At 41.8% G+C, this 22,649-nt stretch overlaps 1 protein-coding gene across 1 annotated transcript; it reads right to left on the bottom strand.

Annotated features, from left to right (window-relative positions):
- Positions 1-292: 292 nt before the first annotated feature.
- Positions 293-4,323, bottom strand: LOC120795309 (neuroblast differentiation-associated protein AHNAK-like). Its single transcript, XM_040137132.1, has one exon. The coding sequence runs from the start codon at positions 4,241-4,243 to the stop codon at positions 1,061-1,063; it is 3,183 nt and encodes a 1,060-aa protein (XP_039993066.1). The 5' UTR covers positions 4,244-4,323; the 3' UTR covers positions 293-1,060.
- Positions 4,324-22,649: the final 18,326 nt, after the last annotated feature.

The following is a 22,649-nucleotide window of genomic DNA, read 5'->3' as shown; positions in this document are numbered from 1 at the left end:
CAACAAAAAACAAACAAAACAATTTCCTCTCATTTTTTCCCCCTGGTAAAACAGAATAATTTTCAGTCCACTTTGACGCATTTGATTGCACTAAAAAGTATGTGTTATTTTAAAATTTGTGAACTAAAATTTCACAGCATTTGACTTAATTCCATAAATCAAATTAAACAGACTAAACAGGAAGAAAAAAAACAACAACAACAACACACCTGTGGTCACACGCCAAAAGCTGTGACCTAAAAAACAGATCTCTCATCAGGTTCAGACACATTTTTTGCGTATTATAATATTTATTGTGTATAACTGTGCAAACACGTTGAGTTAAAGCCTATTAGGATACAAACAGGAGCAGTAATCAAATAAAACTCCAGAGGTCAATAAAAGCTATTTACACAGCCTGTTCAATATTTCCACTTTGTACAGTGATATTGAAAGAAAATAGGATGTGATAATTTTATAGTAGCAAATTAGGTTCTGAGTAGCAAAGTATTACTAAAAATATGGTTGCAGCAGTAACACTTGTCGTGTTTGATCGTAAGCGTGTCATTTCAGCTTTGCATTGCTATTGTTTCTTTACATTTTAGCTACAGCAACAAGAATATCTTGGTGATACATGTGCATATTCCTTTTTGTGGCATACATACTGCACTATGGTATTTAAGGCGTTCCCTACTCTGTACTTTACAGTGTAAATTATTGTAAAAAATATTATGGAATGTCAGTAACATTGATCGATTTTTGCAGCAGTCTTGTTCAGATTTTTGCATCAACCGTTGGTAAATGAAATGCACTGTTGGTTTTCATCGGATTAATAAGAGCACGAGTGACTCGGATCAAAATTGTACATTAAAAACTATGAAACCACAAAGAGGTTGATAAGGTTTGATAAGCAAAAGACATGGCTTAATTTAGTTCTGTACCATAAGCAAAGATATTTGTTGAAGCCCTGTCATAATATGCAGTAAGGGCACTCGGTTACAAGCTTATTAACACCAGAGATCGAAGTTAACACCTGAGGACTAATAAATTCTTTCCTATGATTGGTAAGTTAAACTTCAACTCACTTCTTAGCTCCATCAAAGAACCTCATTTTGTCAGAGTGCACAGAGTCTTTCAGTCGTTGTATGGATGAGGCTGTCTCACCTGAGATGGGCTCAGAAGAGTCAAATATGTGTGTAATATGTTTCGTCACAACGATTGTTTCTTTGCTTTCACTTCTTTCGCTTGATGTCTGCCTGACCAAGTGCCTCTCAAAGACCGTTCTCTTGCCGCTTTGTGAATCTTCAACAGTCCACGACGCAGCTTCGTTAGCCTCTGATTTCAGGGGGGAGCCTCCAGCTGATTGGACTTGGACAGCAGTTAGTAACTTGGCATGATGTGATTCTGGAGTTGCTTGTATATTTGATGTAACGACATGTATTTTTCCAGAATCCAGTCTGAGTGTGTCTTCTGATGAAGACGAAACTCCAGGTGACAGAATGGTGATTTTCTCGGGCAAATTGGGCTCAACCGAGATCATTCCAGTCCTCGTGGTGGAAGTAATGATGTTGCTGTGTAGCTCTCTGTGCCCTGTAGTAGCATCAGGATCAGAGTACTTCACAGTGACCTTGGTTGGAGAGGATAAGGACAGGCCAACATGCTCACTTGTCATTGTAGAGCTAATATCAGCAAAGGCATCTGATGACTGGATAGAACAGGTGGGGCTTATTTCTTCATCCCCTGTTTCCGCTACTGGGCTCTTTTCATCCTTGCACTTGTCTTTTTCAGAAATCTTGGCAGGTTCTGATGGGGAGGACAGTCCAAATTTGGGGAATTTAAACCAACCTGTCCTCTCAGGACTTTTGGTTGTATCTTGCTTGGTTTTTGTCTCCTTTTCCTTTGCCTCTGACTTCTTTTCACTGGGTTCACTTGTTTCAGGAACTTTGTTTAAGGTTTCAAGGTTTTCTACCACTTTCTCTGTTTTTGAAACATCAAATTCCACATCAATATTCTTGAGGATCTCACCAAATGATGTCAAAGTCAACTTTGGTGATTTAGAGTCTTCTTCCGGCTTGACTTCTATATCTGCCTGATCTTCTTTGCATTCATTATCACCAGGGGCACACTCATCTTCAGGTTTGGGTCTTGAGAAACTCAGCTTCGGGATTTTAAATAATGGCAGTTTGAATTTACTTGGAGATATATGACCCAAGCCATCAGTCTCAGTCTTTGGCGTTTCAGAATCCAATATTGCTGCTTTGGGTGTATCGGTTTTAATAGCAACAGCTGGAGCCTTGATACTGAGAGTAACATCCTCCTTAACTTTAGCTCCATCAGCTTCCACTTTGTCTGCATCAGGTGCTTCTACAGTGACATCATAGGTAGCACCTCCAAATTTCGGCATTTTCAGTGTCGGCATTTTAAATTTTAATTGTGATCCTACAACATCTTTTGACTTTGCTTCAGTCTCCACACTAGCTGAAGATTCCTTGACTTCAACCTCAGGGAGTTTGACCTCTGCTTTAACTTCTGGCAGTGTGACGTCTACATCTTTCTGTGATGCGTTTAAATCAACTTCAGGTCCTTTTGCTTTTGGTAGTGCAATGCCAAACTTTGACAATTTGAACTTGCTTCCTTGTACATCAAGTTCCTCTTCAAGCTCAGGAGCTTTAATTTCCATATCTGGTTGTTTGATTTTTACTTCTCCTTCTGGAAGAGAAATATCAACACGTGGAGGCTCAGCGCTGTCTTCGGGTGCCGTAACACTTGACTTTGAAAAAGAAAATCTAGGTAATGAAAATTTAGGTTTTTTCAAGTTTGCATCAAGTTCTGCAGCAGGTGGCTCTTCCATTGAAATAACCCCCAAAGGTCCTTTGACTTCAACATCTGGTAGACAGACTTCTGTTTTGGCTTCTGGTGATGTAACATCATCTTTGGGTGTTTCAAGGTTGACATCAACATCAGGGGATTTACCACCTGTTCTGGAAAACGAAAATTTTGGAAATGTCCAGGTTGGTCGTTTCAACTTGGCTTCAACCTCAACTGTAGGTTCATCTGGCACTGAAATGGCACCTTCAGGTTCTTTGACCTCAACACTAGGCAGTGTGACCTCACTTTTAGCTTCTGGTAATGTGAAATCTACTCCTTTCTTTGATAGACTTAAATCAACTTCAGGTCCTTTAACTTCGGGCACTGAGATGTCTAAATGTGGCATTTTAGACTTGCTTCTTGATCCTTCGAGTTCACTTCCTTTAGCTTTCACATCTAGAGATAGGCCTTTAGTGTCAATGATGGGTGCCTCGACATCCACTGTAGCTCCCTCTTTAGGTACTTCCAGCTTTGCGCCGTCAATTTTAATGTCTTTGTTCACATCAGGTGCTTGCACACTGACCTTTGGAGTAGCAGCTCCAAATTTGGGTAATGTGAATGTTGGCATTTTAAATTTTAAGGCTGATCCTTCAACATTACCTGGTTGAGCTTCAGTTTCAGGAGTTTTAATTTCCACTTTGGCAGACGTTTGTTTTATTTTAACATCTGGAAGCGGAACTTCAGCTTTGGCCGCTGGGAGTTTGACATCTATATCTTTCTTTGATAAGCTCAAATCGATTACAGGCTCTTTTACTTTTGGCACTGAAATGCCAAACTTTGGCATTTTAAACTTGCTTTCCTGCCCATCTAATTCTGCGTCCCCTTCTGGTGGCTCAAGCTCTACTTCAGGTGGTTTGACTTCCAGAATTCCTTCTGGTAGAGAAACATCAACTTCTGGGAGACTGACATCAACTTCAAGCTCTGGTGTACTTTGCTTTGAAAATGAAAATTTGGGTAATGAAAACCTTGGCTTTTTCAACTTGGCATCATGTTCTGTAGCAGGTGCCCCCTCCACTGAAATACTTGAGGAATCTTTGATGTCAATATCTGGAGGATGTATTTCTGTTTCGGCCTCTGGTAGTGTAACATCAACTTTTGGGGTATCAAGGTTGACATCAGCTTCAGAGCCCTTAATGCTTGTCTTTGAAAATGAAAATTTTGGCAATGTCCAGCTTGTCTTTTTCACCTTTTCATCACTCTCTGCCATTGTCACCTGTGTTACTGAAATTGAACCCACAGCCTCTTTGATTTCAAAATCAGGAAGTTTGACTTCAGCTTTTGCTTCTGGTAATTGTAAATCTGCTCCTTCCACTTGAATGTCTTTGTCCAAATCAGGTACTTCCACACTGGCCTGTGGAGTAGGACCTCCAAATTTGGGTAATTTGAATGTTGGCATTTTAAACTTAGATTGTGATCCTTCAAGATTACTTGTCTGAACTTGAATTCCAGGAGCTTTAATTTCCACTTTGGCAGAAGGTTCCTCTTCATGTTCAGTCCCTGTACTTTTTATATCTATTGATGAGCCTTCAGTGTCAATACTGGGTGCCGCAATGTTAGCTTCAAGAACCTCTTCAGGAATTTTAATGTCAGCTCCATCAATTTTGATGTCTTTGTCTATATCAGGTACCTCTATGGTGGAACTTGGAGTGCCACCTCCAAATTTTGGTAATTTGAATGTCGGCATCTTAAATTTTGATGGTGATCCTTCTTTATCCTTTGTCACAGGAGATTTGATTTCCATTTCAGCAGAGGGTTCTTTCAGTTCAACAACAGGGAGTTTTACTTCAGCTTTGGCTTCTGGTACTGTCACATCTATGTCTTTCTTTGATAAACTGAAATCAATTTCAGGCCCTGTTACCTTTGTCGATGTGATTGCCAATTTTGGTATTTTAAACATGCTTCCTTTCCCGTCGACTTCTGCTTCACCCTCTGGTGGTTTCATAGCCACTTCACCGTCTTTCATTTCTACCTTTCCCTCTGGAATTGCAACATTCACATCTTGAACTTCTGGGGCCTTAAGACTTGGTTTTGAAAAAGAGAACCTGGGCAGCGAAAACCTTGACTTTTTCAGTTTTGCATCTACCTCAACACCTGGCTGTTGCTCTATCACACCAACCCCCGAAGTCTCTTTGACTTCAACCTCTGGTAGATAGACCTCTGCTTTAACCTCTGGTACGGCAACATCTGTGTGTGGTGCAGATATGTGCATGTCAGCTCCATCAATTTTGATTTCTTTGTCTGTATCAGGTACTTCAACACTGACATTTGGAGTGACAACTCCAAATTTGGGGAATTTGAATGTTGGCAGTTTAAATTTTGATGGTGATCCTTTAACACTGCTTAACTCAGCTTCAGTCTCAGGAGCTTCCACTTCCACTTTAGCAGAAGGTTCTTTTAGTTCAACATCAGGGAGATTGACTTCTGCTTTGGCTTCTGGTAGTGTGATGTCTATGTCTTTCTTTGATAAGCTGAATTCAATTTCAGGTCCTTTTACTTTTGGCACTGACATTCCCAACTTTGGAATTTTGAACTTGCTTCTTTGTCCATCAAGTTCCCTTTCAGACTGCAAATTTTTAATTTCCAATTCAGGTTTTTTAACCTCCACCTGTGCTTCTGGAATTGAAACATCTACTTTTCCAAGATTAACATCAATTTCAGGTGCTTCTGGGACCTCAGCCCCTGGTAAATTGACATCTGTATCTTTCTTGGATAAGCTTAAATCAATTTCAGGCCCTTTTGCTTTTGGCAATGATATTCCAAACTTTGGCACTTTAAACTTGCTTCCTTTTCCTTCACCTTCGGTTCCTGTCATTTTCACATCAATAGATGGAACCTTAGTATCAATATTTAGTGCTGCAGTATCAACTGTAGTGCCGTCTTTAGGTATTGTCAATCCAGCTCCATCAGCTTTTATGTCTTTGTCCATATCAGGTACCTCCGCACTGACATTTGGAGTGGCAGCTCCAAATTTAGGTAATTTGAATGTTGGCAATTTAAATTTTGAGGTCGGTCCTTCCACATGACCTAACTGAGCTTCAATCTCAGAGGCTTTTGTTTCCACTTTAGCAGAAGGGTCTTTGAGTTCAACATCAGGGAGTTTTACTTCAGCTTTGGCTTCCGGAAGTGTCACATCTACATCTTTCTTTGATAAGCTTAAATCAATTCCTGGCCCTTTAACTTTTGGCACTGTGATTCCAAACTTTGGCATTTTAAACTTGCTTCCTTGACCTTCAGGTTCAATGTCGGTCTGCAAAGGTTTAATTTGCACTTTAGGTTTTTTAACTTCCGCTTTTGCGTCTGGTATCAACACTTCTGCTTTTCCAAGACTGACATCAATTTTAGGGGCTTCTGGGAGTTTGACCTCAGCTTTATCGTCTGTTAATGTGATATCTGTGTCTTTCTTTGATAAGCTTAAATCTATAGCAGGCCCTTTGACTTTAGGCATAGAGAAACTTAAATTTGGCATTTTAAACTTTGAAGGTGATCCCTCTTTATCTTTAGCTTCAGCTTCAATCTGAGAAGCTTTCAATTCTACTTTAGCAGAAGGTTCTTTTAGTTCAGCATCAGGGAGTTGGATATCTGCTTTGGCTTCTAGTAGTGTCACATCCACATCTTTCTTTGGGAAGCCGAGGTGAAATTCAGGTCCTTTTATCTTTGGCATTGACATTCCAAACTTTGGCATTTTGAACTTGCTTCCTTGACCTTCAGGTTCAACTTCAGTCTGCAGAGGTTTAATATTCAGCTCAGGTTTTTCAACTTCCATCTTTTGCTCTGGAATAGAACCTTCTGTCTGCATGGCCTGCATTTCCAATTCAGGTTTTTTAACCTCCATCGTTAACTCTGGAAGTGAAACATCTGCTTTTCCAAGATCTGGCTCTGAAAGTTTGACATCAGCTTTTTTCTCTGGTAATTTGATATCTGCATCTTTCTTTGATAAGCTTAAATCAATTTCAGGCCCTTTTACTTTTGGCATTTTGATTCCAAACTTTGGTATTTTGAACTTTCCACCATGTCCATCCATTTCTCCCTCACACTCGGGTGGTTTCATCTCCAAAGCTGTTGTATGAGCTACTGAAAGTTTGCCATCAACCTCAGCCTCTGGAACTTCCATCTTAGCCTCTGGAATGGAAACATCTACTTTACCCAGATCGACCTCTGGAAGTTTGACATCAGCTTTAGCCTCTGGTAATGTTACATCTACATCTTTCTTTGGCGGGCCTAAATCAATTTTCGGTCCTTTCGCTTTTGACATAGAGAACCCAAAATGTGGCATTTTAAACTTGCTTCCTTTCCCTTCATGTTCAGCTCCTGGAGTTTTCACATCTAGTGAAGAACCCTCAATGTCAATGCTGGGTACTACAATGTTAACTGCAGGACCCTCCTCTGGAGTATTAATTTCAGCTCCATTGATTTTGACATCTTTGTCCATATCAGGTACTTCCACAGAAACGTTTGGAGTACCAAATCCAAATTTTGGTAGTTTAAATGTCGGCATCTTAAATTTTGATGGTGATACTTCAACATCCTGTTGTTGAACTGCAGTTTCTGGAGCTTTGACCTCTACTTTAATACCAGGTTCTGTATGTTCCACATCAGGAAGTTTGACATCTGCTTCAGCTTCAGGCAATATGACATCTATTTCTTTCTTTGATAAGCTCAAATCACTTTCAGGACCTTTTACTTTTGGTAATGATATTCCAAATTTTGGCATTTTGAACTTGCTTCCTTTTCCTTCAAGTTCAGCTGCTGTTGTTTTCCCATCAAGAGATGGACCCTCAATATTAATGTTGGTTCCTGTAATGTCAACTGCAGTTTCAACATCCTCAGATGATTTCAGCTGTGTTTCAGGAAGTTTAATATCTTTGGTTTTGCTAGATATTTCAACGCTGACATTTGGAGTAGCAGCTCCAAATTTGGGGAATTTGAATGTTGGCATTTTAAATTTTGATGGTGATCCTTCTGCATCCTTTTCTGCACCTTTAAACTCAGGAGCTGTAATTTCCACTTTAGCAGAGGGATCTTTAAGTTCAGCCTCAGGGAGATTGACTTCAGCATTAGCCTCTGGTAGTGTCACATCCACATCTTTCTTAGACAAGCTGAAGTCAATTTCAGGCCCTTTTACCTTTTGCATTGTGATTCCCAGCTTTGGCATTTTAAACTTTCTTCCTTGTCCATCAAGTTCACCTTCAATCTGTGGAGATTTGATTTCCAACTCAGGTTTTTGAACTCCTACCTTTTGCTCTGGAATAGAAACATCCACACTTCCAAGAGTAACATCAACCTCAGGGGCTTCTGGGAGTCTGACCTCAGCTTTAGCCTCTGGTAGTGTGACATCTTCGTCTTTCTTGGACAAGCTTAAATCAAATTCAGGCCCTTTTATTTTCGGCATTTTGATACCAAACTTTGGCATCTTGAACTTGCTTCCTTGTCCGTCAATTTCACATTCAGTCTGCAAAGGTTTGATTTCCAACCCAGGTTTTTCAACTTCCACCTTTTGTTCTGGAATAGAAACATCCACACTTCCAATAGTAACATCAACCTCAGGGGCCTCTGGGAGTTTGACCTCAGCTTTTGCCTCAGGTAGTGTGACATCAGTGTCTTTCTTGGGCAAGCTTAAATCAAAGTCCGGCCCTTTTATTTTTGGCATTTTGATACCAAACTTTGGCATCTTGAATTTGCTTCCTTGTCCATCAAGTTCACCTCCAGTCTGCAGAGGTGTGATTTCCAACTCAGGTTTTTCAAATTCCACCTTTTGCTCTGGAATAGAAACATCCACACTTCCAAGAGTAACATCAACCTCAGGGGCTTCTGGGAGTTTGACTTCGGCTTTAGCCTCTGGTAATGTGACATCTACGTCTTTCTTGGACAAGCTTAAATCAAAGTCCGGCCCTTTTATTTTCGGCATTTTGATACCCAACTTTGGCATCTTGAACTTGCTACCTTGTCCATCAAGTTCACCGTCAGTCTGCAAAGGTTTGATTTCCAACTCAGGTTTTTCAACTTCCACCTTTTGCTCTGGAATAGAAACATCCACACTTCCAAGAGTAACATCAACCTCATGGGCTTCTGGGAGTTTGACCTCAGCTTTAGCCTCTGGTAGTGTGACATCTACGTCTTTCTTGGACAAGCTTAAATCAAAGTCTGGCCCTTTTATTTTTGGCATTTTGATACCCAACTTTGGCATCTTGAACTTGCTACCTTTTCCACCAAGTCCACCTTCAGTCTGCAGAGGTGTGATTTCCAACTCAGGTTTTTCAACTCCCACCTTTTGCTCTGGAATAGAAACATCCACACTTCCCAGAGTAACATCAACCTCGGGGGCTTCTGGGAGTCTGACCTCAGCTTTAGCCTCTGGTAGTGTGACATCTACGTCTTTCTTGGACAAGCTTAAATCAAATTCAGGCCCTTTTATTTTCGGCATTTTGATACCAAACTTTGGCATCTTGAACTTTCTTCCTTGCCCATCAAGTTCACCTTCAGTCTGCAGAGGTGTAATTTCCAGTTCTGTTTTTTCAACTTCCACCTTTTGCTCTGGAATTGAAACATCTATGTTTCCAACACTGGCATCAATCTCAGGGGCTTCTGGGAGTTTGACCCCAGCTTTAGATTCTGGTAGTGTGACATCTACATCTTTCTTGGACAAGCTTAAATCAAATTCAGGCCCTTTTATTTTCGGCATTTTGATACCAAACTTTGGCATCTTGAATTTGCTTCCTTGTCCATCAAGTTCACCTCCAGTCTGCAAAGGTTTGATTTCCAACTCAGGTTTTTCAACTTCCACCTTTTGCTCTGGAATAGAAACATCCACACTTCCAAGAGCAACATCAACCTCAGGGGCATCCGTGAGTTTGACCCCAGCTTTTGCCTCTGGTAGTGTGACATCAATGTCTTTCTTGGACAAGCTTAAGTCAAATTCAGTTCCTTTTATTTTCGGCATTTTGATACCAAACTTTGGCATCTTGAACTTGCTTCCTTCTCCATCAAGTTCACCTTCAGTCTGCAGAGGTTTGATTTCCAACCCAGGTTTTTCAACTTCCACCTTTTGCACTGGAATAGAAACATCCACACTTCCAAGAGTACTGTCAGAGTCAGGGGCTTCTGGGAGTTTGACCTCAGCTTTAGCCTCTGGTAGTGCTACATCTACATTTTTCTCTGAAAAGCTTAAATCAAAGTCCGGTCCTTTCACCTTTGGCATGGAGATGCCAAAGTCTGGCATTTTAAACTTGCTTCCTTGCCCGTCAACGTCTCTTTCAAGTATTTTTATCTCTGCCCCATCAATATTTACGCTGATATCCGGAGTAACTGCTCCAAACTTGGCCATTTTGCTTGTATGCTCCTCACTTCCACCATCTTTTACTTCACCTCTGATCTCTGGAAAAGAGATATCAGCTTTTGGCTTTGTAGAATCAAGTTTAAGATTTTTCAGTTCAGATTCAGTTTTTGACGTTTTTACTTCTTGGGGCAATATAGTCCTTTCTCCTCTAATTGCACCACATTTTTGCTCAGAGAGATTTTGTTTTGGCAAGTCAATTCTAATATCAGGGATTCTTATGTCTGGTTTTGCAATCCCAAAGCTAGGCATTGTTATCCTTGTCTTTTTTGATTTCTTATCTGATTCTTTTGGGCTGAATGTAGCAGCGGACTCATATTCAGATGTGATACCCTCGGTGTATTGTGTTTTCTCAGTTTTTTGTGCCTGAAGAATGGCTACTTCTTGTGCACTTTCTTTGCCAGGTATTATAATATCTTCTCGTTTATAGACCTCAGTTTTAATCTCTTTGTCACTTTGTTTTGGTTTAGTTTTGTATTCTTTTTCAGGTTTAGTAAAATCTGCCTTGGTGTCAATTAAAAGTTCCTCTGAGGTTAAATCCTCAGGTGTGATCTTTGGTAGTTTGACTGTAGTCTTGGTGATTTCTGGAGAAGCCCTTATGTCAAACCTAGTGAAGTGTGCCTCATGTTTTGTTTTGGTATCTACAACTTTAGTAGGTGTTTTCACTGATATTCTTTGTGCATTCGCATCTATCACAGTAATTTCTTCGGGAATAGGCACTCCAGATGTGTCGATCTTAGGCAGCTTAAATCCAGGCAATTTTGAAACTGCCTCTTTCACACTATCAACGTCAATTGACAGTTGTACAGTTTCAGCTTGAATTTCTTCATAATGTCCTGTTAAAACCGCTTTAGGTTCTTTAATTCTTTTGACTGTGGTCGTCATAGACATACCTTCCATACCTGGAATCTCAATGTCTTCACGTTTGAGAAGTTGTGTTCTGGAACGGCTGCTTTTTGACAGTCTGTCACAAGGATCTCCTTTCAATTCTATACCCTCAATTTCAAGCTGCTCAGTTTTAATTGGGAATTCCTCAACATTTACATGAATTTTTTGTATATTTTCCTCGGTTGCAATGTCACTCAAGCCTATTTTTGGCAGTTTGAATGTTGGACTTGTCTTTGTTTCTTGTTTTTGTTTAGTGTCTTTGCCTTTCTTTGTTTTTCCTTCTCCTTTCTGAGGAGATTTTTGTATAAGTGTGACATCAGAACTATCAAGTTCCACCTTTGGTGCACTCATTTCCATCTGTGTTATCACCGACTTTGCCCTTGAACTCTCAGTGCTGATTATTTGGGTGTTGGTATCAAGTGTTAGTTGATTTTCCTGTAGTTCGGTGTGTGACTCCAAATCTGGGATGACATCTGATTTTTCATTTTCAGGTTGATCTGCTTTTTCAATACTTGCCCCCAGAGTTTTTAGCCTTTTTGGTGTGGCTTTTGCTTTTGCATCTGTCTCCTGTGATTTATCCTTCCCCAAAATTTTCATTTTTAATTCAGACCTTTCTTTCTCCTTTTTCTTCTCATCGTGGGACTTGATACCAGAGGTGCTTTCTTGATCTGCCAGAGCCAAAGTTAGATCTGCTGTTTTCAAAGTGCTGTCTATACTGATGAGTTCCACCTTGTGTTGAGCAGTTTGAGGTTCAGTCAGTTCTTGATCATTTTGATCAAGTCCTAAGTCTTCCACTACTTTCAGGTCCTCCGTCACATAGACTTCAGGCATTTCTCCTGAGAGGCTTTCAGGGCCTTCAGGCGAATGCATTTCTGATGCTGTCTGGTAAATGTCGCCACTGATTTGCCCAGTTGTTGGTGCTTCTGTGTCCTGGTCTTCAGATGAACTTATGCGGCTTTTCTTTGTCAACACAGAAAGCTTGATTTTGTGCCTCTTTTTGCCTTTGAGAGCATTCTGAGATTTTATAGGCGACTCTGTGTCACTTGTGGTGGGGCTAAGCTCCAGCTTTCTCTGCTCATCAGCCTCCGAGGAACTGTGAGACCTTGTAAAGTGGGACTTCCGTCCTTTTCCAAAGGAAGGAAACTTAGGCCACGAAATACGGGCATCGCCACGCCTTTTGGTTTTTCCTTGCTCCCTAATCTCTGGCGCATAAAGCTCTTCCTCCTGTTGAGCAACAGAAATGTGAAATGTCAGTTTTAGCCCAAAGACTACCCATCATAAAGAGTCTGAGCTGACAATGTGAAAATAGTTACAGGAATAACGTCAGATTCCATGGGTGGTTCATTCTCTGTGGCGTCTGGTTTGCGTTTCAAGCAGAGCTTCACTTTGTAGGCCTGAGCGTGCTCCAGAATCTGAATGGCATCCTCGTATGACACGTTGTCAAAATAAACAGTGGCGCTCAGGACCTGATCACCTGTGTGAATAAGAGAAAGATGTTTCGGAAGCACTTAGATGAGAAGGCTTTCAGTGTACGAAACTGTTTTTATGAGCGATGAAGTGGAATCATTCAGTAAATATGAAAATAACAAAGGCAGTATGAGTAGTCATTAGACTTTACAACTTTAAGTGAATGTAGTGACATTTGTGTAGAAAGACAAAACTGTTTAGTTCTTTCTCTAGTTGTAGTTTTAAATTGGAGATTTTATTTTTTTGCAAGCTTCATTAATCCCACATTTCTCACTCTGATTAGTCATCTTTAGTTTTCGAAAAAAAATGTCATACTTTCTAAATTTCCAGCTGCTAGCCTACCTTCTTTTAGTTTCAGACTTTTAGAGGCAGGCGACTCTGGTACCACTTCCTTAATGAAGATCCCCGCTTTCCCTCCTCCACCATAAATGAGACCCTCTGCACATCCATCTTTGGCTGTTTTCACTATCACCCCGGACTCAGGGCTGTGAACTTCCTGCCAACACATCAAAATAGAAAAGGATAATCACTGTATAGCTGTGCAGCACAGCCTAAAGGGATTCATAGATACAGTACAGAGAGGAGGAGGTGGGAATGTCTCACCTTCAGTTTACTCATCTTTGGAGACAAGCGCTTTTCAAACATGGACCCAAGCCCAGACTTTTTAGTTTTCTTTCCACTCCGACTTTTGCGGTGTGGGTCATGCTCTGCTTCACACTAAAAGGAAAACAGAAAAAAATAAAAAAAATCTTCAATATCTGACTACACCTCATATTCTTAAAAGATTAACGTTGCAGTCAGAGCTTCAGCCGTGTTTAAACCGAAAAGGCGAGAAAGAGAAAGAGATGTTTCATCACAAAGCAACAGGCTTTGGAAGTATTTGCACTGGGAGGGAAGGGTAAAACGCTGCATATAGTTTACCTACATTCATACATGCGAGTAGCTGAGTCTGGGCCCTTATTGCAGCAAATAACAGTAAACAAAACAGAGATCCCATCGTACACCACACACCGTCGATTGGACACAGCGGCTGTTTTTATTTAATTCCCGTTTACTCCTTTTTCGATTTTTGAGGGATCGAATAACAAAATCGATGGAGCGAATAATCGAAAAAAATCCCCCTTCCACTTACCAGGCTTTGTACAACAACGAGCTATGAGTGGTGTTTTTTTATTTATTTTTTTATTTTTTTATATTGTGGCTGTTTTGGAAAGAATTGTTTTTAAAGGTGCTGACATAAAATATATATTTTTAGAGTGCAGCAGTCGAGAGGAGCACCGCAGCACACTTAGTTACATACAGTATCTCTGTCAACACCGGTAATTAAAGACAGTCGTCATATCATCACGTTTGTATTTTAACTGCATATCCAGGTCATGCAAGTGAATGTAAACAGGTTCTCTGGTTAATTGTCTTAGCCTGGCTTTTCCCTGTGACCTGTGTTCGTGTAACATAGTGGCATGTTGCTGCTCTGTACCTCTTTGTCACTGTCGGTGTATTTTTCAGTTTCGGGGTACTCTGCGACGGGGGACGATCCTTGAGGGCGCGGCCTCTCTCCCTCTGTGAACTGAGACGGCTCGTCACATGTCTGCGAGAGGACGTGAGGTCAGTCAGCACAAAAGACAGTCATGTGGTCTGTTCACTAAAACAGTTGTTGTTATCATCTCAAAGGGACATCATGACGTTTGAGTCAGTTTCAGCCAGGCAGTTGTTCATCTGCCTAGACACCAACTAGTCTTCTTCAGCCACCCGAGGAACAGTTTTAGTACCAAAACTCATGCATGAGCAACAAAGATTTGGAGAAAAGGGAATCGCAGATAGTGTGATTACACCTCGCTAAGCCAATACGGCGCGGACCGGCCCTTTAACTGGCATTTAAATACACGTCACATTAGTGGTGCGTTTCCAGGAATGGCAATGATGGCCGGCCTGTCGCTCTGACACCAGAGTGAAATATCTCAAAATTAATTATTAATAATCCCCAGAGGATGAATCCTAATGACTCTGCAGATTCCCTGAACTTTCGTGTCAGCTTGTCAGTGGTGGTGTTGTTGTTACTAATATGCTTACTCTAGACTCTCTGTCACAGTACATTAGCAAATATAATAGTAGCAAATATGAACGAGTCTTTATATAAAACAGAAAATGCTAAAAACGTAACATAAGTTTGAGAAGCTTGTTTCCAACAAAGGGTAGTTTGATACGATGTACATCGGTTGATCTCTGGGGGAAATTAGGTTCGTGTAGCAGCAAGGGTTAAAAAAAAAAAACATGCATAAAAACAGAATATAAAAAACATAATAAAACTGCTAAAGCTATAAAATTGACAAACAATTGTCAACGTTATGTTTCTAACAATGTCAACACATGCAGACGGGTGAAATAAATGATTTTGATAAAAGTGATTAACGCCGGAAGGTTTAACGTACCGTTTTTCTGATAAGTGGAGCCAGTACAGAAAACATCCTCCCTACTTATTGTGACTGATGAAGAATTTAAACTGAAACATACGAAATGAAACATTAATTTCACTTTCAGTCCCAGTGAAGTCGCTCACCGAATCGTCCTCTGCGCCGGGCTCCGGTCCTCTCAGCCTTCGACCAGCTCCTGTTCACATAAACAGAAAACAGACAAAACCTAAATACCGAAATAACTTCCAATTTGACTTCTGCCTAACCTAATGATATCTTAGTAAATAGTGGAGCTTCACTCCTCTGCGTTCTGCACACGCAAGTGAATAACTTAATCTCAAAAACATGATGCATGGTGACAAATAACTAAAGGGAAAATTTCATTTGGTAATTTTAGCAGCACCAGTCCCAGAACAGCTGAACAAAGTTGGCTTTCTGTAGCTACAAATAAATGGTGCAGGTTTTCAAAACTTCATCTGGCAAAGAATCACAGTTACATGTTTGCAAACACGTCAAATAAAATTCTTTCAACAAGATTATGTTTGTAATTACTTGATGATATTTTAGTAAATTAGCCTTCTATTTGCATGAATGAATGAATGCAGCCGAAACGGCACTAAAGCTGAAGTTGAGCACTGGTTTTTGTCTGCGTGTGTATTTTCTGAGCTGTAAGCTGAGACTGCCACCCTGCCCGACCCCTGGCAGTTGTTTTGAGGCTCAGAGAGGCACTGGAGCCAATGATGAGACTATTCAGAGTTCTTCCCGGCAATAATTCCCCCCGGGGGACCCGCTGCCTCCTTCGTCTGTTAAGTGCTCCACTCTATCGACCCGCAGATTAGCCTCTGCAGCCGGTCAGCTGGGCCCCTCAAGGCCCCCGAAAAGGGAAAGTCAGACTCCGAATGAATCCGGTTAGTCAGATTAGCGTCATTACCTGCTCTTATACCCAACCTCTATTTGATTTGATTCCATTTCAAACTGCCCCTTTATTGGGGTCATTTCAATGTGAGGTCAACTGTATCAGGATTCCCACTCAGGGATGTAGCCCGTTTGTTTGTCGTGGAACATTTGGGTTAAAAAATAGCAAATTCTAAAGTTGACAGCTGAGTGGAAACACATGAGCGTTGCGGAGAAATCTTGTTGCACGGTCTTGAACTACAAACATATCCACATTTCCTGTGGTTTTAGATCCTAACTGGCTAACAAATTCATGTCATCCCTAATCTTTTTGGTCTTTGAGCAGCTGATAAATCTTCTTCTGATACTACAGCTGATAAGATGTGGACTTTGTAAGTCTTGCTGAAGCACTAAACTCTTCAACTCAAATCACGAAATTAAATGAAAATTACATCCAGTGCGTATTATATTTGTATTCATCATCTCATCAACCCCCCCCTCCCATGAATGCTGGATCAGAGGGTTTTGTTGAATTCTTGCGCAGATCTCCAGATCTCCCAAAAGCATTTACAAAAAACAGGATGAAAACATTAAATAAAAACTCTAAATACTGCAGCGCAGTGTAATTAAAATAAAATCCAGGTGAATCCTCACCTTGTCCATAATGGGTAGCCAGTAGATCTGAGTTAGAAGACATTGCAGAAGTGATTTACTCAGCAAACGTAGCAGAAAAAAACAGTTTTTTTTTTTAAGGTAATCAGCATTTTGTCCCACAAGCATTTTGAGAGCTCATTATGGATGTTGTAATATTCTTTTGCTGCTGTTAAAATCAACGGCTCTGTATCAAAATAGCTTCCTCGAGTAAAGAACTTTCCGTGAGTCAATTCGAAAACAAAACTCTGCTGTGGCCTTTCACGCTACAAGTGGCGGTTAAATGGTGGGTCAAGTGTTCCTTCGAAATCTTTGAAAAAGAGTTGAAGCTTAAAACTGAAATTACACACAGTAACAATCCTGCAGCAGTGCACACTACTGAGCATGAATACTGCATGAATATACTGCCGTTTAGTTTCTCATCTGACCACCACACTGACACCCCACCCACTGCCTTACAGTAATGTGTGTCATGTGAAGAGCTCCCACAGCCCGTGTAAATGCATTAGAAGACAGTTAAGGCAAGAGACCGATGGTATAACAACCTCCTGCTGTATCAGGGTGTGTCACTGCCACAAGGTTAATCATTCAAGATCAAATAAAATCATAGCTCTAAAAAAACCCAAAAAAACCAAAAAGCACAACCTGCACTGCCATCACAGACTCACATTCCTCCGACACCATGATTAGAAATAATATCACACAAGGTTTATCTGACGGAAAAGAACAGTCAGACCGTGAGCTCTCAGTAAGTGAACACAGCGCAGTCTTGACGTGTTGTTAAACAATAATAACAACAATCAGAAGTCTTTACAGATGCCTGCACTATTAACGCAAGTGTTTCACGGACCGTTATCACTCACCATCCCACTCTTTCAGACCAGGTTTGTCCAACAAAAACTGGTCCGATCTTTAATTTTTGGAGCCCAGTCTGTGGAATCAAACAGCTCACCTACCTGCTGCTGTTGTCTGTTTAACTCCTGGAGATAAACCGAGGTGTTAATCACACGTTGTCCACGCTGCCCTTAAACATTCCTGGTGTGAGTGTGACTTCCAAAGTGGCTAAAGTGATTTGTTCAGCCTCCGATGGGCAAAGGAGGCGGGACACTTTTCGCTTGCAGTCATACCTTGCCTGAATTTGTGTCCCTCCCAAATTGAATGAAGGGTTTTCTAAAGATCCTCACAGTGACTTAACTCTTCGCGCCACATATTCATCAAATTGCCTTACGTTTATATTTATCTCCCATGAATTAATACCACTTCCCCACGTGTTTGGTTAAGTAATTATCCAAATTATTTACTTTTAAAGACGGTCTTAAACAACTTCTTAAATTTGAAAGCTTATTTTTCGATATATTGAGAATTTTAACCGCTTTAATCTCAAAATCCCTCACTTTTCGGTTCTAGGGAGTATTACATGACTCACAGGCTTTGCCATCAGAAAAAAAAGAGTGAGTGTCTGTAACTGAATGACTTAAATTTACTTTACGGAAAGAAATGTGGCACTTTTTAATTGCCCAGTTGTACGTAACAAGTCTTTTGGAAGCAAACAACAAGCACAAAACATTTTAAAAAGAATCTCTTAATTGCTAAAGCTTCCATGAACCAATCCATGAATGAATCACATAAATGACCCGTGACACTGACACTTACGTTTTTTGAGCTATAGCACTTTTGGCGACGCCCATGCGCGCGGCTCTAGGTACAGTATGGCAGTGCGAGTCTGACGTCAGTCTGGCGTCAGCTTGGATCGCATCAACTTTTGCACAGATATGCGTGTTCCCCAGAGGATGAATCCTACTGACTTTGGTGATTCCCCTGACTTTACCTTTACCTCTAGCGCCACCGCGAGGTTGACATTTGCAGTTTCGAGTAAAATGTCTCGACAAATACTGGACGTATTGCCATGAAATTTTTCGCACGCATTCGTGTTCCCCACAGGATGGATTACAGTAATAACTTTGGCGATGCCTGAACTAGCGCCGACTTCATGGCAAAATTTCACTGTATCCAGTACTTTGCTTTACGACTAAATACCCTCAAAACTGATGATATTTCCATCAGCCTCAGCTGTACTTTGCATTTAGCGCTAATTAGCAAATGTTAGCATCGTAACAGTGCCCAAACCAACGAATTGTTTCAGCTCTGTGAGACGGTAACCCAGTGTAGATATGTCTCAGGTTTGAGACAACTGCTACATTCAGTATGTATGTTTCAGTTGTGGCCCAGTGTATCCTCAGGAGGTTAGGCGGAACAGAATTGGACAGATTCATTAAATTAACCGGCGCGCCTGGGTCCCCTCAAGGCTGAAACCTGTCATGTGCCGTGTCCGAGGTTCACAGCCGCTGTAGCGGTGAATCATGAAGTCGGTGTTTGCAGTCAGCTTTGCGGAGGATTCAGGTCCTGCCTGACACGACTGGATGATGAATTTCTTGCAGTATTTGCCGCTTCGTTCAGACGGATATCCAGTCCTCCTTCTCCAACTATAGGGCACCGCGCATACAAAACCTCCTTTCTCAAATATTTGTCATGTGGGCGCTGCAGAGGCCCTGATATCAGCTCTCTACTGCTGACTAAAATTGTCAAAATAAAATCCCTTGCGGAGCCATTGACCTGTTTGACTTATCGCACAATAGATACTGTAAATTTTGATTTTACTGCTCCCTGATGTTCTAATTTGACTTCGGTGGCAATAAGCACAAGCAGTAGATGCTGAAGTCTTTTGCTGTGCAGATCCTGCAGGGTTTATTTTTAGGTGCAACTGCAGCTCTGGATTTGGGTGGGGCTCGTCCCTCAGTGCTTTTGCTGATGCGAGGCTTACAACCTGCTTCAAACGGCGCCGATGGGGACAGTCCTCTGTACTGACACAACGCCGTGACGGTGAACCTCTCATATGCCGGCTGGTGTCTGCACCGATTCAAATCAAAAGGATGTGACAAAAACAGAAGGTGCGATCCTAGAAATATACTTCAGTGTTTCGATATACTCTTGACTGAAGATCCTAACCGTGCCGGGTTAGTTGCCTGCCCTCAGTTCATCTCTTATGTAACCACCATCTGCTCTGGTTTGTGTTTCCTGTTTAAAAGCACCTAGAATGCTCCCTGAAGCTCTTCTCTTCACTAAGCTAATATGAAGTAATACAGCTCATTATTTGTGCTCTTGGATTTGGATTCCGCTGTTTTTTGTTTTTTTTTACGCAACCATGAGACACAAGCTCCTTTCACTGGACAACAGTTTGTTCGGATCCAAATTATAATAAGATTTGAATGAAGGGAGGAAAAAAAAAAACAGAATTGGATTTTCTGCATGGATTATATGACCATGAGACTGCAAAAGCACATGCTTTCAATCTATCAATCTGCTGCAAATTTACAGCGAGCTTCATCACAGCTCTGGACCTGACCGAGTCTGCCTGTATTCCCACGACATGCAATCACAGCAGAAACACACAGACACTCGTTATTGAATCAGGTCAGCAGCACACACCTGGGTTGAACTGTGCTTGCAAACACTTGTTAGTGTTTGTTTAGCCTGGAAAGCCGGGAGCATTTAGGGAAGTCATTGAACTGATTACTGTCACGGTAATGTTTATCTGATTACATCCATGTAAATAGATTCTGGAGAACCAGCATGTTTTTTTTTTTTTGTTTGTTTTTTGTTTTTTTTTCATTTGATTCACTTAAGATTTAATGATGCCAAGTTACTCAGAGTTCTCCTTACTCTGAATCTAGTCTGGGTTTAAGTGTCATATGATGGTTCTAAAAGTTGAGAGGAATGAAAAATCTAGATGGAAACCGATTAAATATGAAAACATGACATAAAGACACAAAATAGGAGCAACTTGAGTTGACATTTTTTTGGTGATAGTATCAGGTTCTCCTGGAAACCCCAACTGGTCAAAGCATTGTCAAAAAAAAAATCTCTTCACTAAAACTGGTCTGCACCGAGTGGCAGCAGCCACACATAGAATCTATGTGGTGTAATATTGATCTAAGACCAGGGCCTGTCTGACGAAGGCTGATGCTTTGTAATGGATCAGGATCGTCTGCTCTAGGCGCCACTGCCGAGCCAATCGGCGATCCTGTCTGTCACACTCCCTAGCAGCAAGCCGAGCTCCCTCCCTCTCCCTCTCCCTCTCTCTCTCTCTCTCTCTCTCTCTTTCTCTGTCCCTCCTCATCATACTTTCTTTCCCTGACCTTGCGCGTCGTCCGAAACCCCTCAGCGCAACACAAACCTCTCCGCAGTCTTCGGGCAGATTCGGCGTAAAGGAGCGGCACCGATGAATGAGGAGAATTGCGGGAGATGGCGACGGGCGACATAGAAGCACAGCCAGTATTATTTTTAAATGAATGATTTACCGACTCCTTCTACAGCAGACGTCAGCCTGAGCGCCTGGTTAAACATCAGCCAACACAAAGATTTTTCTTTGATATAATATGTGACACCATGACATCCAGAACAGGAACAAACATTTCTAGGAAAAAATTTAGCACAACTGTAAATTCCAGTAAGCATTTTTATCCCTTTTTTTCTCCTGACCCTAAACTGTACATTGTCTGAATGTCATGTTGCCGATGTAACTTTTTTTACTTTTTTTTTTTGTTGAGAACACCTGCCCTATTGAAACCCAAGGAAAATCCAAAAGCGTCAGTGATTTTTATCCACATGGGCTCTGACATTGTTGCTCGTGCGCGAGTAAACCCGCACACAACTATTTCAACACCAATCATAATCATGACAACAATCATACAATTGTTCAGATCTGCAGTCACAAACTTCCCTCATGACAAATAGAAACACGTCTGGTTTTTCCAGCGTAATTTGAGGATTCAGAGCAATTCGCCTCATCGCTAACGTGAGTGAAATCCGTTTCACACAAACTACATAACTAGGTTCAATGCCCGCTCACTGTACGCGATCAGATCTGTTCATTTACGTGGCATGTAAGTGTCTAAAAATTATACAAGCAGACCATCAACATCCGTTTGATGTAACCATAAAGAAAGAATTAATTTGCCCCAAATTTCCACCCGACCCCCTTAAACCCTGCGTTTATCATCGTGAAAAATTCATAACGAGACGGATCAAACCAACAAGAAATGCACTGCGTAAGCTTTACAGCGTTCAGCATCCTACACTTTAAGAACTCTGGGGTTACTGTAGTAAAACTGATGCAAGGTTACAGGTAGTAGCTCTTCCTCTTTCGCATAAAGCCCGCGGCTATTAAGCTCACAGCTGAGCCCCAGGAAGTTATCCACTGCTACTGTTTTTGCAATCCTGATTTCTGTTTTGCTGAACTGCCGCAGTAACTGAGTCTGTTTGCCCGTCAGCCTCGGCTTCAAACCCGCAGCGGCAGGAAAGGAGGAAAAGTGCAGAGCTGCATGGCGTCCCCGATGATGACATCTTCCAACACTCCCCTGCGCTCTGCAGACACACCCAGCGCTCACTGCAGGTCAGCAGCACAACTCAGCATCAGCACCAGCCTCCTTAAACTCGCTCACTGTCTCTCTTCATCACGAACACACACACACACACACACGCAGACATGATCTCTCCCGCTGCACTACTGATCCCCGCAGCTGGATCAGATAATTGCCGTGAACAGCAGAGAGAAAGTCATAGAGAGAGGGAAAGCGGTGCAGAGGGAGCAGAGGGAGCAGAGAGAGCAGAGAGAGCAGAGAGAGCGATGCCCACCCGTCCCTGAGGAGGCGGCGTGCCAGTTGGGGAAGGCCAGGTGGAAACAGTCGCACATGATGGCAGCGGTGGCAGAGGCAGCGGCAGCAGAGATGAGGTCCTGGGTCGGGCAGGCGGGGGAGACGGAGGGAGGGACGTTGGTGGAGGGTTAGGAAGGTGCTGCTGCTGCTGCTTCCCCCTGTCTCGTCCTGGATCAGCCACTCACAGCGAAGCGGGGGGATGAGTTGCAGAAATGACCAGAGAAGAGAGTGAGAGCTCGCTGGTGCCTTCTCCGCGCTAAGAGCTGTCCACCGAGTGAAGGAAACTCCCTCGCCTGCCCTGTAAACATGGACGCCCAGCGCAGCACACTAACTTAATTATGGGAGGAGCTGCCCCCCCTCAACACACGCAGACACATCCCTCAGTTCTCCTTTTCCTCCTCCTCCTCCTTTTCTTCGTCTCTCCTCTGTTCGGTCTCATTGATCGGC

The sequence above is a fragment of the Xiphias gladius genome, chromosome 10 (assembly GCF_016859285.1).
Source record: "Xiphias gladius isolate SHS-SW01 ecotype Sanya breed wild chromosome 10, ASM1685928v1, whole genome shotgun sequence".
In the NCBI taxonomy this organism is placed as follows: Eukaryota; Metazoa; Chordata; class Actinopteri; order Istiophoriformes; family Xiphiidae; genus Xiphias; species Xiphias gladius.
Note: the sequence above shows the minus strand (reverse complement) of the source record. Positions and strands in the feature narration are given on the sequence as shown.

Bases quoted from the DNA above. Each gene is read 5' to 3' on its own strand.
- LOC120795309 (XM_040137132.1), bottom strand. From the start codon at position 4,243: ATGCCAACATTCAAATTACCCAAATTTGGAGGTCCTACTCCACAGGCC.